The sequence below is a fragment of the Miscanthus floridulus genome, chromosome 11 (assembly GCF_019320115.1).
Source record: "Miscanthus floridulus cultivar M001 chromosome 11, ASM1932011v1, whole genome shotgun sequence".
NCBI lineage: Eukaryota > Viridiplantae > Streptophyta > Magnoliopsida > Poales > Poaceae > Miscanthus > Miscanthus floridulus.
The window spans coordinates 42,955,365-42,975,342 of NC_089590.1; the positions used below are offsets into that span (position 1 = coordinate 42,955,365).

The 19,978-nt window shown below is 48.9% G+C and overlaps 1 protein-coding gene and 1 pseudogene across 1 annotated transcript; both read left to right on the plus strand.

Moving 5' to 3' along the window:
• The first annotated feature begins 2,400 nt into the window (after positions 1 to 2,400).
• LOC136491143 (ubiquitin carboxyl-terminal hydrolase 27-like) lies at positions 2,401 to 11,520 on the plus strand (annotated as a pseudogene).
• A 2,896-nt stretch (positions 11,521 to 14,416) lies between these two features.
• LOC136492882 (uncharacterized) lies at positions 14,417 to 19,261 on the plus strand. Its single transcript, XM_066488934.1, has 3 exons — positions 14,417 to 15,607; positions 18,437 to 19,042; positions 19,160 to 19,261. The coding sequence occupies exons 1-3, from the start codon at positions 14,417 to 14,419 to the stop codon at positions 19,259 to 19,261; spliced, it is 1,899 nt and encodes a 632-aa protein (XP_066345031.1).
• The last annotated feature ends 717 nt before the right edge of the window (positions 19,262 to 19,978 follow it).

The following is a 19,978-nucleotide window of genomic DNA, read 5'->3' on the forward strand; positions in this document are numbered from 1 at the left end:
AGAATACCAAAAGGCAAGAGACAACTAATTTTTCTCTCGAGGTTCATGTGCTTGCCAACACGCTACGTCCCCGTTGTGTCGACCAACACTTGGTGGTTCGGCGGCTAAGAGGTGTTGCACAAACCTCGTCCACACAATTGGACACCGCAAGAACCTACCCACAAGTGAGGTAACTCAATGACACGAGCAATCCACTAGAGTTACCTTTCGGCGCTCCACCGAGGAAGGTACAAATCCCCTCACAATAACCGGAGATGGCCACGAACAATCACCAACTCATGCCAATCCTCCTCCGCTGCACCAAACCATCTAGGTGGTGGCAACCACCAAGAGCAACAAGCGAATCCCACAGCGAAACACGAATACCAAGTGTCTCTAGATGTAATCACTCAAGCAATGCAGTTGGATTCTCTCCCAATCTCACAAAGATGATGAATCAATGATAGAGATGAGTGGGAGGGCTTTGGCTAAGCTCACAAGGTTGCTATGTCAATGCAAATGGCCAAGCGCATGAGCTTGAGCCGGCCATGGGGCTTAAATAGAAGCCCCCATGAAATAGAGCCATTGGCTTCTCAGTCCACTGAAAAACAAGGCGACCGGACGCGCCGGTCAGATCGACCGGACGCTGGACCCCAGCGTCCGGTCGCGCGATGCATGCCACATGTCGCTCTGCGTTCAACTGGAGCCGCCCGATCTCAACGGTTAAGTTGCGACCGGATGCACTGCTCCAAAGTGATCGGACGCAGAACCCCAGCATTAGATCATTTCCAGTAAGCATCCAGAGACGACATTTCACGATCGGTCGTGTCCGGTCACCCTTGATCGGACTCACTCAGCGTCCGGTCAATCACCTTCTTCACTGTGAGTTGCCACGTCATCAGGACTGGACGCACCCCATCAATGTCCGGTCACTTTGTGACCCAGTGTCCGGTCGAAGACCGATGCCAGCGTCTTCGTTGCTTCCATTGATTGGACGCAGGACCTCAGCGTCCGGTCACTGCATGACCAGCGTGACTAACTCTTTTTCAACTCTATCTTCTTCACCCTTGCTCAAATGTGCCAACCACCAAGTGTATCACCTTGGACACATGTGTTAGCATATTTTCACAAATATTTTCAAGGGTGTTAGCACTCCATTAGATCCTAAATGCATATGCAATGAGTTAGATCATCTAGTGGCACTTTGATAACCACATTTCAATACGAGTTTCACTCCTCTTAATAGTACGGCGATCTAACCTAAATGTGATCATACTTGCTAAGTGTCTTGATCACCGAAATAAAATGGCTCCTACTATTTATACCTTTGCCTTGAGCCTTTTATTTTTCTCTTTCTTCTTTTCCAAGTTCAAGCATTTGATCATCACCATGCCATCACCATCGTCATGATCTTCATCATTGCTTCATCACTTGGAGTAGTGCTACCTATCTCATAATCACTTTGATAAACTAGGTTAGCACTTAGGGTTTCATCAATTAACCAAAACCAAACTAGAGCTTTCACCCGGGAGGAACGAATTTTTTTGTTCCCCCGGGGCATGGCCGGGGGCTACTTTAATGCCCGTGCGGGCCGGGCTGGAGAGGGAGGCCAAGCAAACAAACATTGCCGGTTGCAGCCTACGGGCGCACTGGCCCAGCTGGTCTAGGCAAACAAACGCACCCGGAGTTCATCCGCGTTTCCGTGGTGCCATGCCGAGACACGCCGCTTGCACCCGCTCTGCCAGGTTTGGATGGTCAACCGAGCAACCAAACAGCAAAATGTTGCATCCCCGGAGCCTCCCAACCAATCACACCCTACATGGCTTATAAGTTCAAGTATCAAGTGGGGTCCTCAGCTGCATATGCAATATAATGCATCCATCGGTGGTGGAATCCATACACCCTATAATTTTTCAACAGTGTTTTCTCCTATGCTCTGATCTTCTTGTGAATTGATGGGTCCTTGTTATTTGCATTGCTTGGATCCTTTGCCCCACATAATAAATTCTTGGTTCTATATAAAACCACTTGTGGGACTTATTTTATTTTCGCTTTATTCTTCTGAGATTAGTCATGTCCTGCAAAATGTAAATGTATGACACTGTTCTTCGTGCCACCATTTGATTATAAACGCTTTTTGGTTACATGCTCATAAATTGTTATTATTGTACTTGAGCTTTGCATGTTGCAGACTTGAGCATAGTTCGAGATGAAAGAACTGTGTTGAATCCACATGGAGTAATGCATGCTTTGAGTTTCTATGTTAGTCACTTCAATTTGACCAGACAGCAGGTATAATATTTATTTCTCTATCTTGTTTTCATATTTTGGTATTGTATTAGATGAGCAGTCATCATGGGAACTAATTTTCCTTATAGGACGCTTCTAAAGCTTTTCTCCATCTTCTGATCTCATTGAGGGATGAATTTTCCCATTGTTATGTACCACATAGGAGTTCTCTGGCGGACATCACCCTTTCTCACTCCAAAGTATACAAGCAAAGGGAAGGTAACCTGCCTGAATGCAAGCACTGGAAACAAAATCTATTTGGCCCCTTTGATGGGACAATTGGCAGCATATTGTCTTGTAGAACTATTCATCTGTGGTAGATTCCTATGCTTCTTATTTTGTCACTGTTAAACTGTGGTCTTATAAAAAAGTAACCTACTGTTGTCTTCATAGCTGAATGCATTTTATTCCCTCTATACCACTAGATACATAGGTATTGACACGATCTCCAGTGCATGCCCCTACCTTTTGTAGCTGTGTGGTAAAATCATGATCATGATTTTGGAAGTCATTTAGCCAACCACTACTGACGTTGTTTTCATATTACCAATCAAAGTAATTTTGTGCATTTTGACAGTTAGCTTAAAATACTCCTATTTTGTTAACTTTTAATGTTCTGCCCTTGTTACATATCATACAGCTGTCATTGGACTTCAAGAATTTCCACTGCTTGCCTCTTTGGCCAGTGCTTAATGCAAATGGAGATATTCAGCCTATTCGTTTGTTGGTTTTAGCTAGACTTATCAGCCAGCCAACATTGTTTTTCTCTCATAACAAATCAGCATCAGCCGGGCTTATCAGTCTAGAAAGCAACCAGCGAATAGGCTGATTGTATGATTGCATGAACCTTCCTAAATTTCATTGCGTGATTCAAGATTTTTTTATTCATTTGCTGTGCATTTTATGCTCATTAATGGTACTTCTATTTCTTCCATTTACTAGCCAATGCCCGTGGGGTGGTAAAACTAATTAATCCAATTTACTCTGATGAGACGGGTTTTTAAAACAATGTGGGTCGTCACTGTAGCCACAGTCGGCTTCAAATGGCAGGCCGCTTCTCACATAACGTATAGGGATGGCTAGAATGAACTCTGTTCTTTTAGGCGTTTAGTCGAGCACCTTGCAAACGATGTCCCTGGGTTCGCCATCCAAGCAAGGAAATCTGTGTGTAAATCAAGCACGGGAGCTGTGGGTTGATGCAAGCAAGCTCGATCTCCGGGGCTGCTGCTCGCTCCATCACGTGCTCGCTGCGACATCTGGTCACCTGATGCAGCTGTTTTCTGCACGCTCGTCGGAGGCTGCTGTTTGTGTGCTCGAACGGGCCAAACCACTCCGAGCTCACATCCACATCCTGACGTCACTGGACCTACCAAGCTCACCCGACTCTGTCGTTTGCTCGTTGCAGTAGCTGGTTGGGAGCGGTCGCTTGCTTTCTTGCACGCTCGCCGCCGACTACTGCTCGTCGCGCGCTCAACGGCCTGTTCGGCTGGAGCGGCTGGCTGCCTGGTGCTGGCCAGCCCTCCCACGCGGGCACTATTCACATGAACAGTGTTTCCAGCCAGGAACAATATTTTTCCCTCACATAAACCAGCCAGCAGTACTTTCTCACGAACCAGCAACGAACAAGCCAACAGTTCCGAACAGGCTGCAGGCTGGCAAACTCCACACCGGCCCCTTGCATCCTCCGACCTCACTGTCCCATGTGAGCTCGCCAGCGCATCAACATTGCTGGTTCTGTCGACCTCGCATTGTCCCCATCCCCACCTGATCTGCGGCGGTGGGGATGGCCATAGGAGGAGTACGATGTTGACACAGGGGCAGAGGGTTAAGAGAAATTCAGAGAGGGAATTTGGAGGAGCCAACGAGTTTCCTAACCACGTCCGGGGAGCGCTGGGCGCTAAGGCGGCGGCGATGGATGATGGCCTGATGTGGGCCGAACGAAGAGGAGGCGATGGATGGGGGCTGGGGAGGGAAGTGCCAGGCTACCAGGCGAGGTGGGCGACGTGCACCTGGCCCACATGTCGGCGCAAGAAACTACTACATGGAGTAGCTTCACCACGTGCAGTGAACGGAGTAGAGATACTATGACATGACACTAGACCAGTGGGTGCAGCTTGATGGATTCCTGAAGTACTTCACTGTGTTGGAGCATCTTGACAATTATCGATGTGATCGGTGTTGGCACATCATTGCGGCCAAATATCTGTCACTTAAATCAGAAGTTGATGAGGTAATTATGTTCTACTTTGTATTAATTGTCACTGCAATGCAAATTCTATGGCACCCATGTTTTGTTATAAAATTTAAGGGCCTGTTTGAAACGGAGGGATGCAAAACACAGGAACGAGAGAAAACACAGGAATGGGAAAGGAATAGAGGTGTAAAACAGAGGATTGGAAAACACAGGAATTTTGTAGAAACGAGTGTTTGGAACACAGGAATACTAATAGCATGAAAGTTTCCATGTCGTGTATTTGTAGCGCTTCGATGAAGTAGAACCACCGCACATAAGCTTTGTTTATTCTCAAGAGTGAGTTCGTAAGTGACAGAGCCACAAAGGAAAGATTTCCCTGAGCTCGGAGCTCATTTTCTATTTCCTCCAAAAGTACAGCTTATTTTGCCTTTCCTATGGAATGGTTAGAGCTAATTCCTTTGTTTCAAGCGGTGTTACAGTGAAGAAACTATAGGAATCAGAATCCTCCATTTTGCAATGTTGAGTATGACAACTTCATTGATAACTGTTATAGGAAAAGGTTAGCAAGCTTAACACTTGCTTCGACTATGACACTTGTAGTTGCAGGGATATGTTCCCCATGGAGGAAATGCCATGTTCATCATCTTCATGAGCAACAAAGCGGTTGATTATCAGTCAGTGCCCCAAGGTATCCAAAATTGAAGTACTTGTTGAGACTTACATCAATTGTCATAAAATTAAGTAACACCTCCAATATGTCCTCTTAAAGATCTTGTGCATCCATTTGCTACGTGCTTCAGTCGATTTTGATGGTGAGCCCATCAAACATCAGGTAAAGCCCACTGCTATATGTGAAATGTGGTTACTCTATCACACAATATAATTAGCGTACTGAGTGATTGGTACTTCAACTGCAGGGACATATTTCTTTCCCTTTACTTCTCAATCTATCCCCATTTGTGGTAGGTGCATCGAGTGCTGGACCTTTTGTTAGCCCACAGGATCATCGGCTCAGGTGAGTGAACCACTCACCAGTCTTGTCGAGCACCCGCTAGTGTTGTCGAGCACCCACTAGCTAAGCCGACCACGAACACACATTGTCTGTCCCCACACACTATGGCTAGAGGTTGAAGAAGACGGAGAATAGAGCATACACACACAGTACAAGACACCAGCGTTGGCCAAAGCCCTGTATGAGAGATGGTAAATCTAAACTTTCTTTACTGAGTTGCCGTAGTAGTCTATTTATACAACTCTATCCATCTAGTCCTAGTACAACATACATGCTGTAACAGTAACTAGATAACATACAGGGCTAACTCTGCGCCAGCCTCTGCATGTGGCTACAGTGCTGCAGGTGAGCCGTTCGGCACCTGTAGCGGCTACAGTATCACAGATTCACAGCAGGGAGCCTTTTCGGCGCCGCCTTTCACTTGTTGTGTGTTCACACAAGGAAACAATAGATTATTCTAACAATTCTTCCCCTAATCCTACTGCTATCCCTTGTACCCCCTCCTTGCTGATCATCTCCTTCAGCTCCATGAGTCGAAGACGTCCGAGTGGCTTGGTGAGGACATCCACGAGTTGTCGACCAGTTTCCACGAACTCAATGATGATCTGCCCTCCATCGACACAGTCCCTGAGGAAGTGGAACTTCACGTCGATGTGTTTGCTCCAATCGTGCAGAACCAGATTCTTCGCGAGGGCGATGGTGGGCTGGTTGTCCACCATCAGTGCTGGTGGATGAGTTTCCATGCTGGTCAGCTCGCCTAGCAGCCAGCGTAGCCACACAACTTGGCACACCGCTATGGCCGCCGCTACGTACTCTACCTCACACGTAGATAGCGCCACCACCTTCTGTTTTAGCGACAGCCATGAAATTGGGGCCGATCCAAGGAAGACGAGTATGCCAGAGGTGCTCCATCGTCTGTCGATGTCCCCCGCCATGTCTGCATCGCTGAACATAGTGAGTTGTAGCCTACTCCCGCTGGTCTTTGGGAAGATGATCCCATGATCTACCGTCCCCTTGACATAGCGTAGTAGCCACTTTACCGTAGTCCAGTGATCCTCTCTGGGATCCTCCATGAAGCGACTGACATAGCCCACGGCGAACGCAATGTCTGGCCTCGTGTGGACTAGGTAGCATAGACCACCGATGATGCTCCGGTAGAGTGTTGTATCCACCTTCGCCGCAGTGCTGGCCTTCATCAGCTTCAGCCACTCCTCCATCGTAGTCACGCATGGCTTACACTCAGCCATGCCGCTCCGCTCCAATAGCTTGGAGGCATACGCACTTTGACCGAGCGTGAGTTACTCCTTCCCCTGTCTTACCTCGATGTCGAGGTAGTAGGAGAGTGCGCCGAGATCGCTCATTCGAAAACGAGCCGCCATCTCGCGCTTGAAGCTATTGATGTCCTCCGTGCCCCGCCGGTGACGATTAAGTCATCCACATACACGCCGACGATGAGCTCCTCCTTCTCCCATCACCACGTGTAGAGCGCGTGCTCGGTTGCGCACCGTTGAAACCCAAGCTCGCCCAGCATGGCGTCAAGCTTGTTGTTCCATGCTCGTGGGGCCTGCCACAGCCCGTAGAGTGCCTTGCGTAGTCGGAGCACCCTGTGCTCCTCTCCCTGGACGGTGAAACCAAAAGGTTGCCTGACAAAGACCGTCTCCGCTAGCTCACCATTAAGGAAGGCCAATTTAACGTCCAAGTGATCGACGCGCCAGTCCTTTGCTGCTGCTAAGGCTAGTAGCAAATGGACAGACTCCATGGCGCAAAGACCTCCTCGAAGTCTATGGTCTCATGCTGAACAAAGCCTTGGACGACAAGGCGCGCCTTGTGCTTGAAAATGGGGCCGAGCTCATCCCGCTTGACCTTGTACACCCACTTCAGGCTGATCGAACGACATCCTAGAGGTGGTTCGATGAGCTGCCAAGTCTTATTTTCCTCGATCGCCTTCATCTCCTCCAGCATCGCCCGTCGCCAGTTTTCGTCCCACTCGGTCAGCGCGAATGTGGGTGGTTCCTCTGCACTGACGAGTAGTAGCTCAGCGTCATTGAGCAGCCGACCAGCTAGTCCTGAGGGTCCTATGCTGCCGACGATGTCATCTAGCCTATGGAACTCTACCTCCTCACCTTCGTGGAAGGCATCCATGAACTCAGTGATGTCACTTGGAGGTGAGGTGAACTTGATCGGTGTCGATGGAGTCCCCTGTTTCGCCGGAGTGCTCAGTACAGCACCTGGAGTGCTCGGCACCCTGGTTGCAGTGTTTGGCACTACTTCTGGATAGCTCGTCATTACTCCTGCAGTGCTCGGCACCACTGTAGGAGTTCTCAGCCTCAGTCTTGGAGTGGTCGACACCACTGCAAGATGTCTTGGCTCTGCCACGGGAGTGCTCGACACCCGTCCTAAAGTGGTCGCCACCACTGTAGAACCTCCCAGCGCCACTCCTAGCATGCTCAGCATCCCTCTAGGAGTGCTTAGCACTCCTCTCTGAGTGCTCGGCATCCCTTTCGAAGTGCTCGGCACTGCCCCAGGAGTGCTTGGTCCTACCGCTGGAGTGCTTGGCACTCCTCCCGGAGTGCTCGACACTTCTTCCCCAGCATCTCCACCACCATGGATGACCAAGTGCTCAACAATGAAGGTGCTGGTAAAGCCGCCAGCTTGCCCTGTGCTCAGACTGCTCCAGTCCCAAGCCGGCTTCTCATCGAACACGACGTCACGCGAGACAAGCACCTTGTCTCCGCGTGGGTCATAGAGCCAATATGCCTTGGTACCCTCCGTGTAGCCCAAGAACACCATGGGTGTGCTCCTGTCCTCTAGCTTGGTGAGGTTCGGCTTCGTCTTCCTGACGTGGCCGATGCAGCCGAATGTCCGAAGGAAGGACACGCTCGACTTGCGCCCATACCAAGCTTCGAACAATGTCTTGTTCGTCAGGGCTTTGGTTGGAGCACAGTTGAGGATGAACACCACCATGGTCACCACCTCCCCCTAGAACCTTGCCGGTATGCCTTTGGCCTTCATCATGGATCGGGCCATGCCGACCACCGTTTGGTTTCGTCGCTCCACCATGCCATTCTGTTGTGGCGAGTACGGCACGGTGTGGTGTCGCACCACACCCTGATCTGCGTAGTACACAACAAACTCCACCGAGGTGAATTCAGCACTGTGATCAGTCCTCAGCACTTGGAGCATCTTGCCGCTCTCGGCCTCCGCGCGCATCTCGAACTTCTTGATCGCCGCCGCAGCTTCGTCCTTACTCGTCAAGAGTTGCAGCCACATGTAGCGACTGCAATCATCCACGAGCAGGAGAAAGTACCACCGACCATCGTTTGTAGCTAGCGTGATCGGCCCGCAGAGGTCTCCGTGGACGAGCTCGAGAACATCCTTTGCACGATACTTGGCCGCCTTTGGGAATGGTAGCCTCCTGAGCTTCCTGGCTAGGCAGCTATCACACAGCTCGCCTCCGTGCTTGATGTGGGGTAGCCCTCGGACCATCTTCTCCAGCCGACCAAGCATGTCGAAGCTGAGATGTTCGAACTAGGCATGCCACATCCATGGTTCCTCGATGTGCCTTGCCGCCAGGCACACCGGCTGCTCTACCTTCAGGTCAAGCAGGTACAACCGGTTCAGGGACCTCTTCACCTTGGTGAGAAGTCGCTGCTCCCGGTCCCTAATTCTAAGGACTCCGTCCTTGATCAGTACCTCGCTACCGCGCTCATCCAGCTGACCAATGCTGATGATGCTGGAACACAGCTGTGGGATGTAATATACATCCATTAGCGCGTGGTGCTCCCCGTTCTGGCACCTGAAGATGATGGTGCCATGCCCTTGGATAGCCACCCTTAAGCCATCACCAAACTTCACCGTACCGGTAACATCATCGTCGAGCTCGGAGAAGGATGCCTTAGAGCCCGTCATGTGGTTGCTGGCACTAGAGTCCAGATAGCATCGCTGCTCCTGGTCGGCGCCCACATGTCCGAGGTGGACTTGGGCGCGTGGTTCGTCGAGGTTGACAGTCTTCAGGGCCTTCCCAGGTCCTTCCACCGTCGTCACCTCTTCCTTCTCCTCAGCCTCGACGTTATGCAGTGCACAGAATGTCGCTATCAGGATAGTGGCCTCATCCTCATCATCAGCTTGCGCCAGATGAGCCTCAGCTTTCTTCTCTTGCTTACAATTTGGGCACTCCCATGCCCAATGGCCCATCTTCTCACAGCGCCGACAGGCGTTGGGGTCGACCTGCTTCTTCTTCTTCGAAGAAGCCTTGCCACAGCGCTTGCCATCGCCATCATGGGTGGAGGAGGCTGCCTTCCCAGAGTTCCTCCGAGCAGCCCACTCCTCTTCCGTCAGCAGCAGTTTGTCGCTGTCCTTCGTTGCTGTCGCTTGCTCTAGGCGCTCGTCCACCGCCCGCAGACGGCCTGTCACATCCTCAATGGTGAGGGTGGATAAGTCCAGCATCGTCTCTATGGAGAGAGCGATCTGGATGTACTTTGCCGACACGGAGTGGAGGTACTTGGAGACCGTCTCCTCTTCGTCGATGGTGACGCCTTGGCTCTTCAGCTTGCTGATGAGTGTCTACAGGTGGAGGGAGAAGTCCTCCACCGTTTCATCATCCTTGAACTTGAGGTTAGCGTACTTCTGCTTCAGAAGCTGGGTCGTCACCTTCTTTGCGCGGTCGGAACCGACGCGCATCGCTGCAATAGCCTTCCATACATCCTTAGCCGAGCTCTTCGCCCCCAATGGCTCCCTGCACTCCGTTGGTACAGCAGCGAGGATAGCCTCCAACGCTGATATGTCATCTTCTTCATTGTCGGTGCCCTTGTCAACAACATTCCAGAGCCGTCGGGCTCTGAGCTTGACCTTCATGGTCATCGACCACTCTCCATAGATGGTGCAAGTCAGCGTCGGGCAACTGGTGCCGCTGACCTCCCGCACCGTGTGAACAATGACCTCCGGTCGTGGCTGGGCAGCCACAGTAGTGCCACTGTTGTCGCCCATCTCCGAACTGTCCGTCATCGCCAGCGGTTAGTCTGGCGATAGCGCTTGTACGGCTCTGATACCACTTGTTAGCTCACAGGATCACCGGCTCAGGTGAGTGAACCACTCACCAATCTTATCGAGCACCCGCTAGTGTTGCCGAACACCCACTAGCTAAGCCGACTACGAACAAGCGTTGTCCATCCCCACGCACTATGGCTAGAGGTTAAAGAAGAGGGAGAACAGAGCATACACACAGTACAAGACACCAGCGTTGACCGAAGCCCTGTATGAGAGATGGCAAATCTGAACTCTCTTTACTGAGTTGTCGTGGTAGTCTATTTATACAACTCTATCCATCTAGTCTTAGTACAGCACACATGCTGTAACAGTAACTAGATAACATACAGGGCTGACTCTGCGCCGGCCTCTGCATATGGCTATAGTGCTGCAGGTGAGCCGTTCGGCACCTGCACCTGCAGTGCTACAGTATCACAGCAGGGAGCCTTTTCGACTCTGCCTTTCTATTGCTGTGTGTTCACACAAGAAAACAGTAGATTATTCTAACACCTTTAGCAATGAATGTGGAAAGATATGGCCAGCAAGCTCTCCATCTATATCAACAACTGAATATGCAGATGAGCTTACCTACTGGAGAGTACTTATCAAGTCAGCCGTGTAAGGAACAAGCAACAAACAATAGTGGCCACTCAATTCACGTGGTTGGTTACTCCACTTAAAATTTTACTACCTGATCTGGGTGGTAACTGGTAACAATCTGATTACTTGCCATTTTCAGGCAAATGTTGATGTGTCTAGTAGTTCATCATCATCATCACCGCAGCCATCAATGAGCAAGTTATATGGTCTCTCGGCCGTCGTTGAGCACTACGGGAAATGTGGAGGAGGACATTATGCAGTTTACAGGAGAGTTGCATCAAATCCTGACCCTGATGATCCAGGGAAACCTCTTGCTGGCCTTGGCAGGCGGTGGTTTTACATCTCGGATGGCCACGTATCAGAAGTTTCAGAGGATGTTTTGTGTGCGGAGGCCACGCTCCTTTTCTATGAAAGATTGTAGCCGCTTGTTGAGTAGCTAACATATGCGTCATAACAAAATTTAGGGCAGTTTTGTTGTGAAGAGTACGGTAAGCCTCCAAGTAGAGGGAATAAGCCGTGGCACAAAAACAAGGTCTCTCGGCCTCTTGCCATGGTTGCTTTCAGCATGATACATGGACTGCAGGCATTTTCTGGCTCCTGCAAACGGGAAAATTCTTCTTAAAATGCGATACGTCGGGGAGGTGTTACTCTTTAAGAATAAATAAATCAGACCTTCATTGTTTTGTGACATTGCAAGCAGGAATTGGTGGATCATGTGAGTTTTGTTCTGATGATGATGAAATGCGTGAATCAACTTTCGGCTCACAGTGTTTCTGGTTTTCTTTTGTCCTTTTTGACAAGGAGTTTCTGGTTTTCTATCAGCAGCAGCCAGCAGCATAATAAAAAAAATGCCAAAATGCAGTTCCACTGCAAAGAGCCTTTTTTCCGAAAAAAAAAGAAGGCTGTATGAGAAGCCAAATGCAGAAGCAGAAGGCTGCATGTGAAGCCAAATGCAGTTTCAACGGGAGCGGAAAAAAAGGGGTGACGTCTATCAGGAAGGACAACTGGCTAATCACGCCAATTGATAATCAGCTGTATTTTTTTTTGGAACGACTCCCTGTTCGGGGGGCCGTAAACGATCGTGGATTATTTATTGCTGGCTGGTTTGGTGTGAGAGAAAAACACTGTTTCTGGCTGGAAATTTACGATCGTTTACGAGCAAACGAACAGGCTGTCTATCACTCTATCTTTAATCTCTCCTTTTGTTGGCAGGTGTTTCCAAGAGCTGGAAAACTGCAACTCTGCCGTAAGGGAAATTGTTTTGGCAGCCCCTTGCCAGCATGCCTTTTACCTGTTTTCCTGTGGTACCTGCCAAATGTTTGGCGTGCCAGCTTGCAATGCAAAATTAGCAGCGATTTATTATCTGAGGTATTTTTTTATTTGAAAAAGGTATTATCTATGGTATTTTTTTGAGGAGGTGTTATCTGTGGTATTGCCAGTGCCAAAAGAATACAAGAATACCGCGCCGAATAGCGCGATATATCGCCGTGACCCCAAGAATGAAAATACTGCCGGTATATGCCAATTAGTGTATGGGCCAAGCTTCTTTGGGCCATTTGGTTCCAATCCCAGATTCCAGCCCGAGTGACATACACATATATGAAACTTGATTCAAATTGAGCGGGAAGAACCGTAGTCCTCAACGCCATCTTCTTCCGTGGATCAAGATGAAGATGCTGAGATGGATATGAGTCTAGGAGCTCCTCTTCTGAATCAGAAATGGGTCAGTCTGATGTTTATGGAAAAGTACAGCTTGTAAATCAAATGCTTAACTGTTTAGTGCTTATTATCTTGTTTGTGAGTTGTAGGCTCGTGGCTGAAGTTAGAACAATCCACTGCTGAAGAGTTGTTACTTCCTTTTAGAGAGGAATACAGTAGGGAAGCTCCTAATAGTGCATTCCATGGTTTTGAAAACCATGCTAAAATGAAAGAGAAGACCTATACATGCTAAAGTGATATGGTGCAACTATATGAAATGATGTGCAAGGAGAGGAAGGAGACATTGTACAGAAGAAATGAGCCAACAAGAATGCTTTGGCGAAGCCTAGGTCATTCTGTTCAAGTGAAGATTTACAGCATCAATGAAGCTAGTTTTCTACTGTTCAATGGATGGTCTTGTTTGATGAAAAAATAGGCCATTTCTTTGCTTCCACACCCGCCATGCTGCAGTTGTGAAGGCTTCCATCAAGAAAGGATTGCTGGAATTGGCCCTTGTTTGCAAAACATGCTGACAGGTTGATGAATGATGATCCCATCCAACTCCAAGGGAATCACAACATCTGACACTGAAGGGGCTATTGAACAACAAGTGATAGGCATTTTCATCCACAGATGTTACACACCCTCAATTTTGTCTCTCTTTCTTCTTGAGGTATCTCTGTTATCGAGTCTATACATAAAAACAAGATATGGTAAACACTTTTACCTGTTTTATAAAACTTGGATTTCCATGCCGATGCAAGTGTTTTTAGTGGAGCAAGTGACGTGAAACGAACTGCATGAAATTTACTTGATGAAAAAGTTGTGGCTTCCCATGTGTCAACCAGGGTGTCAACTTTTCTACTATCTTGAAGAACATGGATTTTGGCCTGTAGAATTTGGAACTCCCAAAGAGCTTGCCCTGGGTTTTTGGGGGTGTTATCAAGTGGGAATTCCTTCAGGGAGACATTTACCATTTTGGTAAAGCAAAGTTGTTACTTCCATTTGATGCATTGTTATTGGCAAAGCAAGTTGTTACTTTGAGTTATGCATTGTTATCTTGGTGAAGTTGAACTTGTCTACTTTCACTTCTGGAGTGTAGAAAGTTCCATAAATGGCATGATTGACCTGGTAGAATTTTTAGCTCAAACTGGTAGAACTATTCAATCATGGATGCCTAATAGGGTTCGTTGTACTTCATCAAAACACAAAATTTCACATACAAAGATATATCAAAGAAAACTACCATATAGATTTCAAACTTTGTCAAAGTGCTATGCGTCTTGATTAGCAAAAACTCCTAGCTATGCAATATCACAGTAGGTAAGTTGCCATTAGTAGTATTCTTTTTAACATTTATCGCCCGATTTTTTTGTGTGTGTGGAGCATGTCTGCTATTCTTTTTAACTCTTTATCGCCCGATATATCGCACTTATATCGATAAACAGAATTTCAGCCGATATGCGGCGCTTTATACTATCTCTAACTTTGATGATGAGGCACAGAAGCTGCTAAAAAATGCTGTTGGTGGTGTAAATCTTTTCTGTGTGCCAACCTCTCCATCACAAATTCCCCCCTGCACACCCCACACCCTCCTCTCCTCCTGCATCCACCGCGCCATGTCTCAGGAAGGAGCCAACTTGCCCCAAGAAGTGGAGGGGAGCCATGATCAGGCCACCGCCCCCCATAGCAGCATCCCTGCCGGCGTCGGGTCACCGACGGCGACCGTGATGCCGGTTGGTTCCAACCCCAGCTCTGTCAGCATGCTGGCCAGCGCCATCAACAACGCTGGGTTGTCTGAGCGTGCCAGCCCGGCGGTGCTCTCTGCCGGCAAGGATAGCAACGCCGCGTCCAAGATCGCCAGCCCGGCGGTGCTCCAGGCCGGCGAGGACAGCAGCGCCGTGTCCAGGATTGCTAGCCCGGCGGTGCTCCTTGCCGGCGAGGAAAACAAAGCCGAGTTCAAGCTCGCAAGCCCGGCAGTGGTCCTTGCCGGCGAGGAGAAGGGCAACGACGCTGCTGGGTCCAAGCTCGCTGGCCCGGCGATGCTCCATGACTGCGACAACAGCAAAGCCGGGTCCCATGCTGGCGTGGACAACAATGCCGCCCGGTCCAAGCTCGCCAGCCCGGCGGTGCTCCATGCCGGCGATGACAACAACGGCGGATCCAAGATCGCTGCCCCCGCAGTGCCCCACGCCATCGTGGACAACACCACCGGCGCCAAGCTCAACAGCCCGGTGACGCTCCATGCCAGCGAGCACAACAACGCCGGGTTCAAGCTCCCAAACCCCGCAGTGCTCCATGCCAGCAAGGACATGGACAACAATACCGGGCGGCCCAAGTTCGCCAGCCCGGGGGTGGTGTTGCTCCATGCTGGCGAGGACAACAAAGCCAGGACCAAGCTCGCCATCCAGGCAGTGCACCATGCCGGCGGTAACGCCGGGTCGTCCAGGCTCACCAGATCGGCGGCGGCTGCGCTCCATGCCGCCAAGGAGAACGCATCCAAGCTCGCCATCCAGGTGGTGCCCCGCCCCCATGCCGGCAAGGACAACAACGCTGGGTCGTCCAAAGCTGCCACCGGACCAGCGGCGGTCGACGCCGGCGAGAGCAACGCCAAGGAGGGAAAGAACAACGTAGCTGGAGAACAACGTGCCCATGAGGCCGACGTGGGCGGCGGCAGCGGGAAGGGCAACGCCGCCGCGGTGGAGGACACGGACCCCAACTTGCACATCTTTACCGAGAGGGAGCGAAGGAAGAAGATGAAGAACATGTTCAGCACCCTGCACGCGCTCCTCCCCCAGCTCCCCGACAAGGTCCGTGCATGGCTCTTTTTTTTTTCTTTTCTTTATTGAAGTTTTCCATGAGCGATGATGTGCGCGCACAAGCTGAAAAAAATCGTTCCTTTGTTTTTCTTTGCTGTTTTCGTAAATCTTTCTATTCGTATGCAGATCACCAACTGCATTTGCGTTGTCGCAAATTCTAGATTTTCACTTATTAGTGCTTGCTTTGGCAATGGTGTGATCATTAGAAGTAAATGGGGGAACTTCTGTATTTCTTATTAGGCAAAATCTACTCGAGGACACCGCAGAAACATGTAATTATCCGACACACACCGCCAAACGGAGAATTTGTCCAATATCATTACAAATCTGTGGTTGTTTGCCGGAGGACGCCATGCCGAATAAAATAATTATTTCCACCATTACGGATAGCTGTGCGTGTCAATCAGGCAGGGGCAAAACATTTACTCACTACGCTCTCTCCCCCAGCCGTGGAAATGATTATTTTATTCGGCGTGATGTCCACCGGCAAACAACTACAAATTTATAATGGTGTTGGGCAAATTCTCTGTTTAGTGATGTGTGCCGGTCAATTACACGTTTCTATGGTATCCTCCAGCAAAATTTGCCTTCTTATTACTAAAGCATTTATGGAGTTCCCCACATGGCCACATCCGAATTTTATCTTCTCCCTCTTCGCACTGCATCCTTCATCAGGTAGGTTAGGTTTTAGATCTCGGGTTTGGATGCAAATAGTAAGAAGGCTAGGGCATTCTGGCTTTTTTAGGTATATAGTTTTTGCTATGCTTCAATACACACATTATATGTAGATACATAATAAAAACTATGTATGTAGAAAAGGTAGTACGACTTACAATTTGGAACGGAGGCATATATGAGTTAGCATGTCAACGGATTGGATGCTACAAATTTGGCATGATGTTACCGACGAGCACTAGCCTGTTGGGTTTAGATCCGTTCAATATGCACTTAAAAGTACTACTGTATGAGGCTTGACGTAGTTTCTTGTTTTTGATCGAAATACAGCTCAAAAAATAAATTGAGAGAAAATCATATACTTAGCTAGCTTCTTGATGAGAAATCATATACGCCAGCTAAACCTATTAATGGAAAGGCCAACCCGACTAGTGCATTGAGTGGGTTGGACCTTCAATTTCTAGTCCACTCTAATTCTTTGGACCGGGCTTAGGCTTTATTTTCTTGCATCTGGGCCTAGACCGATCGGTAAAAAGACATGGTACGTAGGGGCATGCTTAGGCTTTTTTTTTTTGGCTCGGTGTCAGCCTTTGGGTGGGTTCGTGCTGTAGGATTTGTCATCAGACTTTTTAAAGCCCATCCCAACCCAGGTTTGAACATGTCTAATGTCAGCCCCAACCAATCCTTGTTTTCGCACACACCCTCCCTCCAGCTTCAATCGCCTTCTTCCAATGTTGCCTCTTCCATCATTCTAATATCTCATCTTAGCCATATTCCTTCGCAACATAAAGCATCATCGTCCCTAATTTTCCATTATGGATTTTATTGCATACTAACCCCTCTCCCTTGTCATCCCTCCTCTCCCAGACCACGCTATATATGTACATTTGTTATATATCTAAATGTGGAATACTCCATGTTTAGTGAATTGTGTACTAGAGGGTGTGACACCCCCTCCCCTGAAGGGTCCATAATTTCTTAATTTTCATTAAAGCTAAGGAAACAGCAATGGGCAATGCTAAGGTACAAACTTTACCTTCAAGGAGGTAATATCTCAAATCAATCTGAGCCATTGATTTTTCATATTTTATAAATTACTTAATAAATTAACAAATCCATGAGAAAGAAAGTAATCAGTGTGGATTCCCTAATAATCACGGGAGAAAAGATCTCGTCTCGATTCCCCTAATCACGGGATTCCGACGGATCGCGCATGGAAGGGGTCGAGTGGCCGGACAGACTCGCGTCGGGTGCAGTACGCGCTGAATGCACGCTCGATCTGGTTGGCATTTGTTTTTTTTTTTTCAAATAAATTCAGTTTTGTGAAATTGCGCATATAGCTATTCGCATTGCCAGCCACGTACTAACACGTATACACACGCTACCTACATGTAAGTCACGTACACGTACTCACATTACCGGCCACTCGCTAACACGTGTACACATGATACACACATGTCACGTACACGTAAATATGTAATCACGTACATATGTACTGTAACACATACTCAAATGCTATTATTATCACACATACAAGTCATATTAAATACAAAATCAAGTGTATCAGGCCACATACAAAAATACAAGGTAACCAAAATATATCAAGTTTATAGTTGCAATTTTTTTTTTGCCATATCTACCGGATCATGCATGCATCAATCCAATCTAGGAAAAAATTGTATCTAAAACTTCCTTTATTTATTCAATTTTATCAATTAAAAAATAAATAAATATTTATTTCATCTATTACCGTCTGATCAAAATAAATGAACAGCCTACAGTTATTTGGAGGTACTGCAGCAAAGCCCAACAACAATACCTTATTTGCCAGGTGTGCCCATGGCATCTGAGGCCTAGGCATATGGTGATGAGAGATAAATGAGGTATTATGCAAAATTGCATAATAATCAGCACCGATGTTTGGCCAAATGAGTGGTTACTACTATGCATTATGGTTGTAGCAGGAATGTACTTTGAACCTTTTTATGAGTGTTTTCAGTTAATTTTACTGGACTTGGATTCACCTTTTGTTCTGTCTCAATCTTTCATTGTGCAAATATGCATGATCTGTTGTATTGGTGATTCAATGATTTTTCAGGGGACGTTTCCATTATTTATGTTGAAATTGATATATGATGTTTGCAGGCTGACAAGGCCACCATAGTTGGGGAGGCCGTAACCTACATCAGGACTCTGGAAGGCACCCTCCAGAAGCTGGAGAAGATGAAGCTGGAGCGCAAGCGCGCGCTGGCGGCGCAGCAGCAGCATGGCCAGCAGCAGCTGGCGGTGGGTGCCGGCAGCAGCCGCGCGTCGTCCGCGCGCCACCCCGCACCACCAGCGCTGCCAGCACCAGCACCGGCCCCGGCAGCGTCGTCGTCGACGGAGGCGAACCTGGCGGACATGGTCCACGGCTTGGCACAGCATGCCGCCGTGGCCGCCGCGAACAAGGCCCTGGCAGTGGCGGCGGCAGCGGCCGCGGCCGGCTCCTCCTCCTCCTCCGGCGCGGCCGCCGCGCAGCTGCCCCGTGGCGCGGTGCCGTTCCCTGAGCCCGTGGCGGGGTTCCAGACGTGGTCCGGGCAGAACGTGGTGGTGAGCGTGGCCAACAACGAGGCGTACATCAACCTGCACTGCCCGCGGCAGCCCGGCACGCTGACCAAGGCGCTCTTCGTGCTGGAGAGGCACAGCATCGAGGTCGTCACCACCACCATCTCCGCCCAGGACGGCTTCCGCATGTACGGCATCCATGCGCGCGTAAGTCATCAAACATTGTTACCTTACCAGCTGGCTTCTTTCTTATCAACCATGCAGTTCTATCTGGAGCTGGGACCTTACAAATTTTTGTTTGCGTCGTGGACGATGGACCTGCAGGCCAATCCGGCTTCGGCCTCGGCTCGCTTTCCGGAGAATCTGTGTGCTGAAGACAGGTTCAAGCTGGCGGTGTCGGAGATGGTGCAGCTGATCAACATCTGATCGAGGCCAGCCAACGCGCACATGCTCATGCTCTCGCCGATGCAACAAATCGCTCTGCTCGTTGGACTTGGAGTTGAGCTATGCTATGCTGCTGCCGTCGTCGTCGTTTCGTGTTAAGACTTAAGTCTGGTCGTCGTTGAACTCGTTTAATTTGTTTCTCAAAGAGTCTGTCTGGTTTGGGTCAAGTTTGGTCGTCGGTTTGAACTGTTTTGTTTCTGAAAAAGAGTCCGGTGCGTGTCAAGTTTGGTCGTCGGTGAACTGTTTTATGCCTGAAGACAACAGTCGTCTTGTCGTACCGTATAATAAGTACTGTTCGAAGTTAAACCAGTCGTGGATATATGATCTGCTGTATGCATGGTTTGTTGGTCACTATTGGAGCTGCAGACTAGCTACTCGATCAGATAATTTCGGGGCCCGCGGCCTCGTTGCTGTTCACGACCCTCTCGGGGTAAATTTTGGGCAGATCTGATATGTTCCAATGCATGCCAAGTGAATCCGCAAATGCATATGCATGGATTGCTGCCTTGCTGCCTTGATGCCAGTCCTACCTGTTACTCTGTTTCCTCCTAGTCATGAGTCGGGATGAAAACGGTATGGATATTTTCCGACTGTATTTGAAACCGAATCCGTTTAGAGGGGTTGAGATCTATCCATATCCGAGTCCGGATATCCAACATCCGATACCGTATCCGTATCCGAATACTCAAATCGCATATT